Source organism: Phoenix dactylifera, chromosome 14 (assembly GCF_009389715.1).
Source record: "Phoenix dactylifera cultivar Barhee BC4 chromosome 14, palm_55x_up_171113_PBpolish2nd_filt_p, whole genome shotgun sequence".
Classification (NCBI taxonomy): domain Eukaryota; kingdom Viridiplantae; phylum Streptophyta; class Magnoliopsida; order Arecales; family Arecaceae; genus Phoenix; species Phoenix dactylifera.
The window spans coordinates 9,720,885-9,738,024 of NC_052405.1; the positions used below are offsets into that span (position 1 = coordinate 9,720,885).

Sequence of the window (17,140 nt, forward strand, 5' to 3'; positions counted from 1 at the left end):
GGATTAATAAGGGAGAAGAACAGGAATCAATTAGAAAAAACAAAAAACAAAAATAAGGCTAAAAGAAGATCGCTACCACAAGTATAACTAACAAATTTTGCTGGAATTATTTGGTATTTGCTTTATTTCGTTTGCCAAACATTTTTTTTAAAGATTTTATGTCAAGCTTTTCCACATTTCTTGTTATTTCTACATCTATCAACAAATATAAGAATGCTTTTTTTCAATTGATTCTCCTTTATTTTTTTACTTTGCAAGTCACACATATATAGACACGCGCACACACACGCACTCAAGTTTCATTGATGGCTACAATGTTTCTATCCATGCAGTATGTTTTTGACTTTCACATCAACATTATTTTTGGTCGTATCATCAAATTCTCCACGGATTAGAATTTATGGCTTCTCAAAATTTTAGTACTTGACTGTGTCCGAAATGTGAAGGATTTTGTTTCCAAAACTTGCTCAGACCTGCCTGGTATTGTAAACTAGATGATCCTCCTAGATACAAAGCATCTTTGGAAATTCTACGATCCTAATAAAGTGTCATTTTAAGATTCAAGCTAGATATATATTTTGAAAGATTTTACATCTGTTAGACTCGTTTTAGAGCCTAGACATATGAAACGGATGTCTCCAAATCCTGTAGACGCGTTTTGGGTGGAAAACAAAACGGAAGAGGGGTCGAAACAACGCGTGTGCAGGTTCCGGAACCGGACAATATCTGGCAGGGGAACCTCGTGTTCCTCCCTCTTGTGGCCCCACGTGGGCACTGAGTACTTCACGTGGCCCATGCAGGCGGAGACGTGATATTTGGTATCAAAGCCGACGACATCTCTAGTCCGATGGTGGGTGAATGAAAAATCCCACATCGGCTAGACTTGTTTCAAAGCCTGGGCATATGAGGCGTGTAACAACCCAGGACCTCACCCAAAATGGCTAGCCGGAAGTTATTATTTGGGTTTCTTGATTCTGTATAAGTATCCAAGATCTACTCAGCAAATAACCGATGTGGGACTAAACACACGCCCGCACGGGTCCTCACAAGGCGGGTGCTTCCAAATCATGTAGACGTATTTTGGATGGAAAACAAAACCAAGGAGAGGTCTGAGCGGCGCGTGTTCGTGCGTGCGGGCCTCAGAATCGGACAGTATCTAGCAGGAGAGCATCGTGTTCCCTCTCATGTAGCTTCTATATGGGCAGTGGGTGCGCGTGACATATTTAGTAACTAATTGAACTAATCCATAAATCAATTAAGAACTCGTGGCGCAGGTATGAGAACATTGATGCAACCCCCCGCTCCCACCCACTTCCAGCTACTCATTCAACGGAAAGCCAGCACGAGTACCGGGGCGCGTGTGATCTCGGACGTGACACGTACGAGCCAATCCAGACCGTCAGTTGTACGGCGCTGATGCACGCCAAACGGCCGTCAAACTTTGATCAGCTTCGGTCAATCCTAATATGCTCCTGAGGAACACCAGAGCACGATACGGCACGTGCGAAGCGCGCGAAGGGGGTGGGTCTCCGCGGTCGTTTTCCACCTCCGCGCTTCCGGATTCCGTGTTCCGTAGGAACTATTTAATTTAACATGTTAGTCGAAAAAAGACAAAATATGACACGATGGAACTTTTTGTTATTTTCCGTAATTGGGGGCCACGGGTTAAGTAAAAGGGTGATGGAAGGGATAGGAGAACTGTGGGGGCTCATTGAAAAGAGGAGACCGGCCCATCTGGTCTGATAGCAGCAGCCATGCAGTGGCTTTTTTCCTCCATCACTTCCTCCCCTCGGAATTCAAGGAAATGGAGTTCCTCTGAAAGTTAGAGGGAAACCAGAAGAAAAAAAGGGTGAGAAACTCGATTTGGAAGTGGATTTCCGGGGAACTGGAGGTCATTCCTCCCCTTCCTTTCTTCCTACATCTTTCTCTTTTGGTCTAGAGAAGTCTCAGTTTCTCAAGCATGATAACATTTTAGATGTAATTTTCAGTTACATCAGCTATTTTTCCAACAAAAATCTTTGTCTGATCTTCTTGGTTTTCTTGAATGGCTTTTTTTTTAAAATTCATAAATCATGCAGATTTTGTTTCTTGGTTCTTTTTTCTTTTTTTTTCAGTTTTGGCATCAGTTTTCTTGAAAAGATTCGACTTGGTAGTTTGGATTTCTTTCTGAGAGAAGGTTAGCAGATTTCAAGAAGTCGATTTCGTTTTCTTGAATCGGTTTTTTGAACAGATCCAAATGGTTCTTGGGCATTTTCCTTCACTATGATCTTTATTCCATCTTCATTATTTTCTCAATCTTCAGTAGGTTTTTTTGCTTCTCCTTGCTGTTTTCATTTGATCTCACTCAGTGTATTTGGAAAGGAAAAGTGTAGGAAATAATTTTTTTTTACCTAATTTAAATCCATTTATTTATTTTTATTGGTTTATGGAAGTTCCTGGATGTAGAATGTTTTATAGGAGACCAGATGATCACAATTATCGTCATCATATTTACCATCAAACTTATAAAAGTAGGATTTTTTTTTTGAGCAAGATCATAAGTAGGAATTCTACAAAGCGGTTTTACAAGATAAACTCTTACCATTTCCCATTTCTTGCATAATGTTAAACGTATTTTTTTCCCATCTATTTAAAAAATGCAATTACTGCAGTTATTTTTGTAACAAATCTTGTACCATAAGCATATCAAAAGGAAACAATTCAGTAATTTTGTAAATAATTCAACAGAATCGCTGCTTTATCCTTACTTGAAAAGAAAAAAATCAGTCAGTTAATTAATCTTTTCATGCGCACTGTATTCTGTATTACAGATTATCTCCTATATTTTTTGAGAGAAAATCCAATCAATTAATTAATTTCGACAGATGATCCCCTCCATTTGATTATCAATATGGTATTGTAATCTAGTACGGGTTCAGACGTTGGTTTTCTCTTCTTGTTTTCTTATCTGAATTTTTTTCTTCTTTTTTTTCTTCATGTTTTCTGTCATGGGATTTAGATAAAAATGGCTGGGTAAAGATCCATACATACTAACATTAGGTTCTGGATGAGTTATAAGGGAGTTCAGATTACTTGTATTTTCTTGTTTTCGCTTGAGTTTTGAAGTGGTTATCTAGATGTGAGAAATCTTATTTCTTCATAAACCTAATTTCTTCATCTTCTTCTCATCCTAAACACAGTAAAGAGTAAGGAGATCATGGGGAGGGGGAAGATTGAGATCAAGAGAATTGAGAAAACTACAAACCGCCAAGTGACCTTCTGCAAGAGGAGGAATGGTTTGCTGAAGAAAGCCTATGAATTGTCGGTTCTTTGTGATGTGGAGGTCGCCCTCATTATCTTCTCAAGTCGAGGCCGCCTTTATGAGTACTCCAATAACAGGTGTGCATATGTGGATGTGAGGTGATTTGTATCAATTTCCATCTTTCATGTTCCCTTTTTCCAAAGAAAAATCTTATGGTCTATGTTAAGGAGTGAGGCAAATAAAATTAAAGAAAGTAATTTAGGGTCACAGTAGCAACTTGAACTACCTTATTTATTATATTCAGGGTGTTCATTTTGTTGCTTAATATAAAATGCGAAAGTTTTGGCAAGAAATGCCAACTCCAAGATTACTTGATCGCTCTTTTCCATAAATAATGTTTCAGTGAAAATTCTTCTGGGAGATAATTTTAGCCCGTTGACACCATTTTCTTATTCATCGTGTGGTAAAAAAAAATGAAATAGAATATGAATCTGAAGTAGAGAAATCTGTCTAAGGATTTTACTTTGTCAGTTAGTCTTGAGTTAGTTCCAACCATGTGCATAATATTTGCTTTTTGTCTTTCTTGAGGAGAAGAGGAAACGAAAGCGAGTCACAAATCTTGATAGATAATTTTTTTTCTTTTACTTCTGCTGGGTTTTCGCTCATGATATTATTTTGCATCATTTCTTGAATTGTTAGACAAAGAAGACATGACATACGTGAAGTTGAAGTAGTTTGTATTCTTGTTTGTTCCTCCTAAAGTAGAAAATATTTGTTCTTTTTTTTTAATCCTATGGTCTTCCTAGACATATTGCCCAGTTTATGCTTGTTTTGGCTTGGGAATTTTCTGTATCTTCTGATGAGTAGAACTATTGATTGGTGTTTGCAGTGAAGGATTTTTCCTAGTCTTTTACTTTTAACAATTGCAGCGTCTTCTGGATTGAGCTTGCTCCTTACATGCCATTTCTAAACTGTGCTTCAGCTGACCATTTTAAGATCTTGAAAAAAATCATACCGTTGGCAGTGTCTTAAAGAAACTCCTTCTTAGCATATGAAGAGAAAACCTAGCTCACCACCATTCAGGTCGACCCAAAGTAACACGTTTAGGGCTTATCTTCTTCGCTTTCCTTCCTCTTTGCCCTTTCTTCTCTTGTATAACTGGTTTAAACCTGTCCTGGCCCACTCTCCCCACTCCCCCTGCCTATCTTGCGTAACTTTGTGTTGGGTTGCAGTGGGTTTACTCATTTACTCGATTTCCTCTTTTAGAAGTTGAATAATTCGATCCTTCTGATAGAATGGAAAGTAAAAGTGGTCATATTTTTTCTATTACAGCAGGAAGTGATTAATTAGTTGTGATGCTTGGACTACAATTGCTACAAAAGGGCCTTCAATAGCAAGCTAGATCACCCTTTGAATGGATCAAATACTACTTGCAATATCAATGAGCCCTAAGATAGCTCCTAAACCAGAAACTTCTTTTGTACCCATCATTTATTTACCAACAGGGGTTAGCTCACTTTACATATATAGCTTATACACTGGACCCTTTCTCTCCCCTTCCTTCTTCTTTTCTTTTTTTTTGATACAGACTCTCCTTCCTTCGGATGGCTATATATCTCTAATGTTGTTCTCGCTTCCCTGCATCATCATCGTCTCATCAAAGCCTTCAGCAGTTCAGTCCCTCTCTGAAAACCACGTTCAGTTTCCCCTAAAATCTCCGGCAACTTTGCTCCAAGACCCACCTTTCCAATATCTCCTCCCCCTCTTCTTTGAAAATTCCAAAACCCTAGTTATTTTCTCCGAACATAAGCACTTTATTTTCTTAGGGTTTCGCCCCGCCTAGCACCAAGATGGAAACTGTGGCCACCTCCTGCCAGGTTTCTTTTACGGTGCTGAAGGGTGAAAACCTTTCCCCATATCTGTCTCTCCCCCTCCGCATCCACATGTCCTTTCCCTCAGAGCGCTTTTAATTGAAAAGCTACGGTGCGGTTCATTCCTAGTGAGACATCTGTACTGTACTAAGTGATGATGATTACTTTTGAACGGAGGGGGAGGCTTTTGGCTTCGTGGTTGGGCAACTCACTGGTGCGTGGGGTTATTTCCTGCCGGGCCCTACATCCATTCACGTCACTTCCGAACTCGTGGTGTCGTCTGCTTATTCGTATTCTCCCAAGGCTGTCTCTTATCTTGTTCCTCTTTTGACAAAACCTTAGCATTGTCGCTGGGTTTTATGATAGAATTATTGTTAAATAAGAAGTTTCGAATTTTCTTCCACAATGGAAGGTGCGCTTTAAATTGTTTATTCTTTTCTTGGTTTTAAGCATGTCAAGGTTTTATTTCTCTATAAAATATATATCTACATATTTGGACGGTAGTTGTTTTTTCTGGCTAACAATCTTAAATTTATCTGCTATCCAAGTGTTTCCCTGCAGGCAAACGTAAGCAATAGATTGTTTTCGCCCTTTGTTTGATGCTTTTCAATATATTCTTCATCTCTTTCCGAAGATATATCTGTTTATTTGGATGGTGGACATAATTTGGCTAACAGCCTTGTCTTCATCTGCTATCTAGTCCATCGCTACTCTTCAAAAGTTACCTCAACCTTATCTTCAAATTTTTAACCTTTACCAAATGAAAGTTGTGGAATCTATTTACTCAAATTATTTATGGAAGTTAAATTTTATGTGCATGTGTCTAAGAGCTTTTTCTGCTTGAGGAACGTTATCTGAAGAAACTTTAGCAAAATGCTGCAAGTCAGAGGCATCTGACCTTAGATGGGAGATCGAGTAACACAGCATTGCCACAGTTTGAAAGAGAGGATCTGATAAAAGTAGAACTGATATCGGAGGATCTTAAAACTTATACTATGGATCAATATGTGAAGTTATTCTGTGAGAGGAGACAATTTGGAGAGCCAAGGCTTGTTAAAATATAAAGATGTGGAGATATCCTAGAAAGATGTGGAGATTAATATATATGGATTTTCTAAAATGCTGGGGTACGAGTTACTGATTAGTTAGTCCTATATTTTCCTTCAACGACCGCGACCTAAGGTTTCGGAGTCACACCTTCGATTCTTTCTAGGGTTTCCTTTAACCTGGGTGCTCCCTCTAGCCTCTGCATGCTCCTGAGTGTGGGTTGCAAATATGATATGGCATCGTTGCAGTAGCTTTGTAGGTGAATAAGCTTCGAAGGGGAAGATTTGCCGGTTTCGTTCTTTCCACAGACTCCGGCAGGCCGTCGAAACTAGGCAGCACCGCACAGGCTTCAGAACAGATCTAGGTAGCTGCTTCCGCCATTGTGTCCATAGCTCTTCCACGGACAATGGAAGAGTAGGAACCGATAAGTTTTGCAAGATTTGCAAGATTTGCTTCCAGAATAGTTGAGCGTATGCCTAACCTAAGAAGAGATGATTTGGGTTCTCCTCTTATTCTCCGCGTAGAATGCAAGAAGGTGGAGCTTGTTTCTTAGGTTTTTCGCTGCAGGAATTCTGTTATATGTGATGGGAGATTCAATTGAAGATTTTCACTTTCTCCGGGAGGGGGGAAGCTTCCAGTTAGCTTTTGCCAACTGAGAAAGGACACCTCCATCACTGAAGAACTTATAACAGTGATTAACCGTGAAGGTGCTTCCCCATTTCCACGTCACTGTATTAGGTTCTACTGAGACTTCCACCTTGTTGAGTCGGCCTGAGAGTTGGCGGAGTTCCTCTTCACCTCTTGATCATAGATTATCTCGGAAAAGGTTTCTCTACTGCCCAGAGAATCAGCCACTGTGACGCTAGGTTCGGACGTTAGTAGAAACTGGCTTGGGAATGCTAGTTTCAGAGGTTCCTCTGCTATCCATTGGTCGTGCCAAAATGCCACTTGTTTGCCATCCCCTATCTTGGAAGGTTACGCAGAAGTTAAATAAGGAATGGACCTTTAATTAGGACGCTCTTCCAGGCACCTCTGAGATTGCTCGAAGGTGTTTTGAGTTGGAGGTTTGTTCCTCATCCTTGGAAGTCAGCCCCATGCCATTTTCCAACAGCAGAATATTGACCTTATCTATTCCTTATATTAACCATCCTCCACTTCACCGATGACAAGCTATGACATGGTTGAGATGAACACTAGCCAGTGTCACACAGTAGCATGGATTTAGAGGTGGTGGAAATAACAGATTTGTATTTTTTTCATATCACCTGAGAAACTGCGTGTGTATTTAACTATCAGTATTTTTCTGAGAAGATCAATTATTAGCACTTCGTTATGAAACAATCTTAATATTTGTAGCTGAGAGTGTGGCAAGATCAAGACATATGCTTTTATTAAGCTTCATTATCATTATGTTAGGATTTGATTATTGTAGAGAACTACGTGTTATTTCTATTAACTCTGAAACCACATGGAATTTCTTTTAGCATCCCCTTATTTGACCTAGGTAGACTAACTCTTTTTTTTAATATATTATATATTCGATCTACCCTATTGATATGCTATCTTAATCCTGTCTTCTAGTGATAACTTCATAATGTATGTCAGACAATTTGAAATGCTGACATGAACTGTGATACCGATTCTTGTCCTATAGTGTCCTCAACCCCACATGAAAATTTAAAACCAAAATAATGCATCTCGGTGAAGCCCGTATTTTGATGCTAACCAGTAGCAGATACAAGGTATTCGGTCCTTCTCCTTTCTCAAGAACATGTCCTATCAGAAGTCATTTATATGATATTCTAATCACATTGAAAAATATTGAAACATCGATATACATCCTTTTCTTTTCCACTTCCTACCTCCTATCTTAGAATATACCGATTTCTACAGAAATGAAGATATCAGATGGAAGAGATGCCTAATTTGTTGCACATTTTCATTATAATTTTATCTATTTTAAAGAATATTCAAACACCAGTCCTAATATTACCTTGTCTCTACGCCTGTGTGGTTGTGCAAGTGGATTGAGAGTGACTTTCAGGCACTTTCTGAAAGTGGCATTTCAAAAAGCTATCTTTTTGAAAGTGAGCACTTCTACTATTTAGTTTGCTGCGAAAAATAAAAAATACACTTTGATGGCTTTAGGTGTTTGATTGAATGGTGTAGAAAGTCACTTCCAACGACTTGGTTAGTTTGGATGGTGAGATTACCCCGTGTTAGTGAATTAATCTCCCTTTTACTAATAACATGAATAAAGTATTTTATACAACATATATTGATATATCAAAATATTATTATATTATAAAAATATTCATGATATTTAGATAATATTATATATTTCTTAATATATAATAATAGTATGAGAATGTGTTGAATGAATTAATTATTATTATCATATTATTTTTTATTCTATCAATACTTAAATAATATTACTAATCATATGCAATGTGAACTCAGCCATGCTCTGGTTAATTAAAATAATAATTTGGAAACTAATTATTTTGTTGATCTCTAAGTATTACAAATTAATATCTAATATAAATTTATAAAATAATCAAGTATTTCTTATTAAAATAATACTATTTTATTATGGCTTATATTGGTTTTCACTGTTGAAAACACTAGTCAATTTCAATAATAATAAGGAATTTAAACATTCTTATTTATTGTACTAATTATTAATTATTGAGTAAAATTTATTACTTTATTGGTAATTATTTTATGTTTTTTATGTTTTTACAAGTTGGCATCCATGAAGTCATGAGCAAACATTTTAATTGTCAAAGTTACATGAATGAAGAGCTAGATTAAAAGAGGTGATGATTAACCAAATACACATATAAATTTCTACATATTATTAAAGATGTAACACATTACAAGGAGGAGGAACTCCAAAACCCCAATGCCCAATGCATGCCTCATTTAACATCTTCAGACATTTAAAACCCATATATAGCAATAAAATTGATTTACAGCACATCATGTACAAAGTTTATCGCTTCGTAGTGAAGCATCCATATAGTCTTTTTTTTTCATTTCTTATGTAAACCTAAAAACAAGTAAAAATAAAATACAAGCAATAAGATATGTTCAATAAAAAAGCAATAAGATATGGGGTTCATATGGATTGGACGAGCTATGATTGTGAGGGCTCTGAACATCAATAATGCTGAAAAAATATCTAAGCTTTTTCTGTCAACTCTATCCATGCCACTCTATTGATTATTGCCCTATAGATGGTGGCTTCAATGGCTACCACATATTTATCATCAAAGTGAACGGCTATATTTGTACCCATATTTTTTAATGAATACAAATACGAATACGAATATTAAATGGATATCAAAATTAATATCCATATTTATTCTAAATAGATATGGATACAAATCAAATATTAAGCATATCCATATTTGTTATAAACAGATATGGATACGGATTGGATATTAAACATATCTATATTTTTTTATCTAAATACGGATATAAATCAAATACTTTTGTGGATATTAATCAAATTTAAGCAAAATTCAATGATGAAAACTAGCAATAAAGATATGATTGTAAAAGAAAGATTCAAGTAAAAATATAATTTTAATAAGCATTTATCAATATTAAAAACTAACAATTTCATAAAAAATATATTGTTAAGGGTTGCTCATCACCGAAGTAAACGAGATCTATAGTGCCTCAAAAGCATCTCACGGTTGTCGCTTGTTGCAATCGCCAGATGAAAACTAGAAAGTGAATAGAATCTTCGAAACCTTTGTTGCTTAAAGACGATGAAGAGGAAAGACGGACAAAATAAATGGACAAGAGGTTCGAAACTTTCAAGTGTGCGAGATGTTTCGAAGAATTTTATTCGAATCAGGTATTTTGTATTCGGATAACTGTCTTAAGTGACGGTCATCCGATATCTTGATTTCTTTTGGTTTGGGTTTGTTTAATCACTTAATTGGTTTTTTGATTTAATTTAACTTAAAATTCTTTTCACTTATCCTTGTTATGCAGATATTCTAATCTGGATCCAAATCCAGAAAAATTAGGTGTATCTGCATTTGTATCCATATTTGAGAAATTTTTGAACTTACTATTCGGATTCGTATCCGACTCCGACTGAACTAAAAGAATAGCATCTGAATCTGACCTAAATCAAATACAGAAACAGATATGGTCGGATATAATCCAACTTGCTATCAACCCTATAAATAAGATCAGCCCAAGTTTTAGCATGACAACAGCCTGTAAACAATTGCCACCATCCACATATCTTCTCAGCCATCAACTAGTATCCAAACAAGAAGATATACAATCAGCTGGCAACAATTTGCCAACCTATCAAGATATACATATAATTTCATGACAACAAAGTAGAAGGCTACTTCACTTCTGTTTCAACACATACCACTAATAAAGTCCACATAAAACAATGTATCCCACAGCATAACCAAATCTATGAAAAGGCTAAAAACAAGGCCTCATGTTCAAACTAATAAGTAGCAAAACAAATAATAAATATGAGAATAAGGCAACAAACCAAGTATGTAGATCCATGTGTATATAAGAAGATCATTGACTTAGAGTTTAAGAGTCCGTGCCATTGAAATCCATTGAAAAAGAACCCCTTACGTAGTTCCTCCAAGGGGCTAACTCCTTAAGCTCCTCCCATCATCATTGGCTCATATGCAATTTGGTGGTTGCAATGATGCCACATATATCCCCCTCCAAGTTGCAACCATGTAGAGGTGACCAACAAACTTATAAAGAAGGTATTGAAGATCATATACACAACTGTCATCATAACCCATGAACAAATAAAAAAAAAACAAACCATATTTAAACCATATAATCCATCACAAAAAAAAAAACATGATATTAATCTTCCAATGAACCTGTCAACAATTATAGAAGCCAAATAGTGACCAACAAGTAAACATAAAAAAATCATCGTAGAGGAAAAAATGTTTGGTAAACAAAATTAAAATATTGCAACAGCAAAATTTTGCTCTATAATATGGTATGTTCATCAAAGTCATTGCTGAATGAATGCATGATGGAAAAAATTAGCAAAACTCACTTTACAAAAGCAATATAAAGAAGGCAACTTAAGTTTTAGATAGACCTTGAAGTGTGGATTATGAAATGGTGTCATGCACCTCTCTTTTCCACTTGATGTTTTTTGTTTCTAAAAATTGTGAGATATGAGGTAGGATGTTTACTATCCTTTAGGCTTTAGATCCATTTAGTAGGCTTCCATAAAGTGTTTTAAGGTTAAATTTATCACTTGCAAATTACAATTGTTTATTCAAGAAAAAAAAGAGTAAGAATGTTGCAAGCAAGGATATGCTTAAGTAATTGCATGCCACTTCTAAAGGGGAAAGTTCTAATTTTGAACCTTGATAGGTTTGCCAAAGTGGTTTGACATGGATAATTATTCCATCGTTTCTTCAACATTATTATTTTCCAAGAAAAGAAAGAAGCCGGTGTCTTTGTTTTAGGACTTCTCGTGATTATATATTTGTGAATCATTTTAAATCAAGTTTACTATGTGGTCAATAGTCTACCATTTATTTCTATGGACAGCAAGGGCCTAGTACTCTACTTTTAGAAGTGCTCCGGCTTCTTACTTCTCAAATTAAATGTAGTCATGTATATTAACATTTAAAGTGATACTTAAAGATTTGTGCACGGAATTAAGCCTCCTGGATTTCAAACATGTATCTGATGGAGTATGCTATTTGTATCTGAAGAATAATATTAATGATAATAGATATCTCGTCTAAGATCATCTTAACTAAAATCCTAATAATCCTGTCTATGACTTGTTGAAGATGTTGAATCACGTGATTCTAAATTCAACAGCATCAAGAACTCCCAGTGCTGCTCAAGATTCAATAAAAGTAGATTTTTCTTTTTAAATTGTGTAATGAAATTTTTTGAGATAGGGCCATGGAGACCTTTTACTTATTACTTCAAGATAAAGTCTTCAGGCAATTTCAATAACAAATATTAAACATAGCCATTCCTTTCTATAGCTCTGGGCATATGCAACTTTTGTACAAATAGATTCTTTTGGTGTTATGCGAAGGCATAATATACAATCGTTTTGAGGTTTCTTTTTTCCTTCTAGTGTGACATGCATATGAAAAATGTTCCATGTTTCGGTCATTTATATATACAAATTTGGTTACATCAAAAGAAGAAGTTTTGTTCCAAAAAAAAGAAGAAAATTAATGTTGTGGTATACATTTATGATTAGAGCAACATTATGAAATTGTATACTGATTTTGTTGCATAGAATCTTAATCCATGTAATAGTAACCTCTATACACCATTTACTTCTTGTTAAGAAAGTGGTGCCATTTGAGCTATATTTCCGTAAGTAGAAGTTAAACTAATTTGAAAAGTTTGAGCGCCCACAAAAATTATATTTAATCATTATTACGGTTTATTTGTCTCTCTCCTCTAGGCTTCTTCGGTTCACCTCTAATTTCATCTTTTGATACTTATTAAAAGCATTGGCTAGATACAATTAAGTGTGATCGATCTTTCTTATTCTCAGTTGATTTATGTTACACAGAAATAAATATTACATAACGTGTGTATATGAATTTTTTCAGCATCAAATCAACTATTGAGAGATACAAGAAGGCAAGTGCTGATAGTTCAAATTCAGGTTCTATTATAGAAGTTAATTCTCAAGTAAGTGAATTTTTCCCCTTCTGCTTACATTTTATCAATTCCTGCTACACCATTCCAGGTTAGCAGCTTCATAGAATTGATAAAAGGGTTTGTCCATCTTTTGCATCAAGAAGCAGCTCTCATTATTAATAGACATTAATGATAATAATTTTTTATTATTATCATCTTTGCATATCTTCCTCAAATATCTTGAAATGGTATGTTCAATTTCTGTCTCTCTTTGATAGGGTCTATCATCTTTAACTAAAATTATTAAAATAGAATCAAAATACTTATCATCCTACATATTTGATTTTAATGTTTTTAGAGAACAAATGATAAAGCTTGCCATAGTTTAACAAAGTGTAAGATGGCTTTGATGGTTCACAAAAAATTACAAGCAATGTTTATGTGTTACTGTGAGTTACTACGAACAGAGTCTAGTTCAGTTTGCATTCTTTTCATTTGAAAATTAGAAATCACTGCTTTCTAGATTTATACCTGATGTTTGATTTGAGAGCAAGTGGATGATATATCATAGATATGACCTTAGATGCAAATATGCTAGATAGCCATTTAACTGTGGTATGTATATAACTTGAATTGAAAGTTTGTGTTCAAGTACGTAGAGGTTTGATTTTTTGGTGGAGTTGTTATAAAGATCATAGTTTATAAGAATATGGAAAGCTTAGTACCTTGTGCAAATACTTCGATCAAGCATAGACAAGAAAAACCAGTGTAAAATAATATTATGATTTTGCACTTCAATGATTCTTTGTGGCATGACTTCAGGAATAATTGCTTTCATGTGCTATTAACATGTAATCATTGTAACCATGGAATGTGGCGAATCCTAACTAGGTAGATGGGGATTGAGGGCTAGGGGATCTAAGGCTAGTCAGGTTTAAATTCGGTTAGGATACAGGCATGAGCTTACTAGGGTTTTGATATGTCCTGAAAGGATGAGGTTTCTAGGATGTAGGAATCCTTGCTTCTTGGAGGGTGCCTGAGCATGTCTACAGCCTGCTATGAATGTATCACCATGAAATGCAAATTAGAGAAGGTAAAAATATTACAGTCATCCCTGAGAAATAGAATTTGAGGAAAAAAATCTTGAGGTCACAACCCAGTATGGAAAAGATGGTAGGACAGTCAAAATTTCAGTTTGCAGAAAGCTATTTTTCATCTTGCGGTTCTGTTGTTCTCAAAGCAACCAACTACTAAACTGCACGGCCTAATGACAAGCATGCTTCATTAAAAGAAAAGGGAGCTATGAAAGTTGATGTCGAACCCTTCCGATAATGGTTGTGTTATTAACTAATTGAAAACAAATTATATTGAACTATCAAAGAAAAGCCACTACTAGAAGGTGTCATAATGCCCATCAGGTTAATTCATCATTAACAAGGCAGCAAGATGAATTCCTAAGTCATTACCTGGGGCCAACAACAGTCTAAAATCCATTGATTTCAATAAAACTGTTGTTATCATTTGGTCATCCAAATTCTCCATTTATGGCTTCATAATCAGTTCTTGTTTTTTAATTTTTGCAATTACAGAGGATATGCGTGAGAACCCATGCAGAGGTGTGTTTTCCTGGGTTGTTCCAATATACTTCCAAGGTTTGAATCTGAGATCTTGGGTGACATCGACGTTATGAATGCAAGAAGTGCAACCACCTGTTAGCAGATACCAATAGTATATCCGTATTACTGGTTGGAAGTCATGCCCCAGGTTTTTATTGGCATTAGTGTGTCCCTTTCAGCTTAATAACTTATGGCAAGTTTGATGATATTCTTGGCATTGCATCCATCTGTTTTTGAAACAAAGATTGTGATATTAAGTAGTTGATAGTCCTTTCTTTTCTCAGATAAGAAAGTAGATAGCTAGATATAAAATAGTGAATTGCAACATCGGAATATCAAAGTTAGCTCACCAGGATGCCTATTGCTAAATTACAGAGAAATGGCAATATTAAACAGCAGGAAAATTTAGAGACCAACTAGGTGGAATACTGATTCCTGGTTCTTCCACTTTCCTCTCACAAATACACCTTCAATAGTTTTGAGGAATGTTTTCATTATCTTACATCCTAAATACCCGTTCCATAGTTTTGCTAAATATTTTCATTATCTTACATCCTCACAGAAGAACTAAACAAGGCATGGCTAGAGGTTTGCATGCCTATTATTTCTATGACCTCTATTTCACTCCATAACAAATGACTGAAAAGAGAATCGAGCACATAAACATGAGCAATCCTTCTTCCTGAACACTGATAGCAGCTTTTAGAAAAAGAAAGAAAGAAAATTAAGATCCATCTGACTGTCTTTCCATCTTGCTGATGTGAATGCAGCAATATTATCAGCAAGAATCAGCAAAATTGCGCCGCCAGATTCAGATATTACAAAATGCAAATCGGTACACCCATTATCTTATAACTAATATGAGTTAGATATAATGGGAAAAACTCCCGTATTTTCAGAGGGAAGAAAAAAGTCTCTATCTAAAGAATGAATAATTTAAGGTTACTTCTGCTGCTAATTGTATCACCAGTTTTTTTTCCCAGGCACTTGATGGGTGATGCTCTGAGTTCTTTGAGTGTGAAGGAACTTAGGCAACTTGAAAACCGACTTGAAAGAGGCATCACAAGGATCAGATCAAAGAAGGTACTCTACATAAGATCGTCGCCCTACCATTTGATTTGCTAGATATGTTGGACCTTTCTATTCAGAGAGTATAAGATTATGTAGAAAAAATCTATTTGATCAGCTGAGCAAGCACAATGATATTAAACTTTCGGTCTTTATTCTTAGTCATGTAAAGCTTGGAGTCATTTTGGAAAGAAATTTTTAATCACACAACTTTTAATAGGTTTAGAAAGATTACATGTATATGAGTGTCCTTTTGCATTTTGGTCCCAACTAACCTAGTTCGTTTTTTCTTAACAGCATGAGTTGTTGTTTGCAGAGATTGAGAACATGCAGAGAAGGGTAACATCACTTCCCCATAATCAATGGTTCTTCTCTTTTATTTTTAGCTGTTCCCTCCTGAGTTATGTTCTTTTGTAACTTCAGGAAGTGGAGCTTCAAAATGATAATATGTACCTCAGAGCCAAGGTAAGAGCAACAGGGAAGCCTCTTCTAAACTGAAGAACTTGATTCTACTTAATCATTTGCTTTATCTTAATAATTAAATAAATCAAGGACTTTAATAAGCCTGAGACCAATAATCTTTTCTCATAGGCATAGTATGGAATACAATACATCATTTTCTTGTTTGATTCAATCCTGACAGAAAATGGCACATGAATTTGAATATTGTAATCAATTGGCATATTCTCTGTGCTGTAACCTCAACTGAGCTGCCAAAAACAATAAAGGAAATAAAGCAGTTCAAAGACTAAAAGTTGTAAATGAGACAGCAGAGGATTCTATAGTTTTGCTCAGATGAATTCAAGTCATTCCAGTCATAGTTATTGCGCCACCAGCTGCAATGACCAACATTGATGCTAGACAAAGGCATCAAGTATCATGATAGGTGCAAGAACGGATTTCACTACTTGCAGATCTTCAGCATGAAGTCATTACCGAAAAACTGGAACCTCATAAAAGTGCCTGTTTTCCCTTCAATTAGTTCCAAAGTTCTACAGAGAGTTTATCCTTTTGCAGTTTTCAGGTCGTGGAGGTTATTTGAAAATAATTCCCAACATGAAGTATATAGAAAGCTTAAGTTGAAAATAATTCCTCAATCTGAGCTTTTTGCTCTTTTATTAACAAAAGCCCAAACAAAGTCTCTGAATTTTGACTAAAACACTAAATTAGAAGAATTTGTCAGACTATATTCTACCTCTCATAATCCTTTAATGTATTCAGATTGCAGAGAATGAGCATGCAACACAGCAAGTAAGCATGGTACAAGCAGGACCTGAGTTTGATGCTCTTCCAGCATTTGATTCTAGGAACTACTATCATGTCAATATGTTGGAGGCTGCAACCCACTACTTGCACCAACAAGATCAAACAGCTCTTCATCTTGGGTATGAAGCAAAAGCTGATCCTGCTGCTTAGAGAATTAATCCAAATGTGTTAGTTTCCTGGCTGACGGTGTGTGTTTTGATCATGTGATCTTCACATAAGACTACCTAAGGGGGTGTATCTGAATAGTCTTTTGGTAAACTGTCTTTTGCTAAAATCTTGTTGTGTCGTTGCTGAAATCTTGTTGCATCTTCATGGGCTTTTACTTTGATCATATAGTTGATTGTAAATGACCATTATTAACTATACTAAATGGTTTTCTTCTT

At 35.6% G+C, this 17,140-nt stretch overlaps 1 protein-coding gene across 2 annotated transcripts; it reads left to right on the forward strand.

Annotated features, from left to right (window-relative positions):
- The first annotated feature begins 1,732 nt into the window (after nt 1–1,732).
- Nucleotides 1,733–17,140, forward strand: LOC103704758 (agamous-like MADS-box protein AGL11). 2 transcript variants are annotated; one of them, XM_008788178.3, is made up of 8 exons: nt 1,733–1,849; nt 3,180–3,378; nt 12,777–12,858; nt 15,194–15,258; nt 15,407–15,506; nt 15,789–15,830; nt 15,915–15,956; nt 16,713–17,140. In XM_008788178.3, exons 2-8 carry the CDS (start codon nt 3,197–3,199, stop codon nt 16,905–16,907), a joined length of 708 nt encoding a protein of 235 aa, XP_008786400.2. In that variant the 5' UTR covers nt 1,733–1,849; nt 3,180–3,196; the 3' UTR covers nt 16,908–17,140. The 2 variants fall into 2 exon arrangements, with proteins under 2 accessions (XP_008786400.2, XP_008786399.2); XM_008788177.3 differs by having other exon boundaries at nt 1,735–1,891.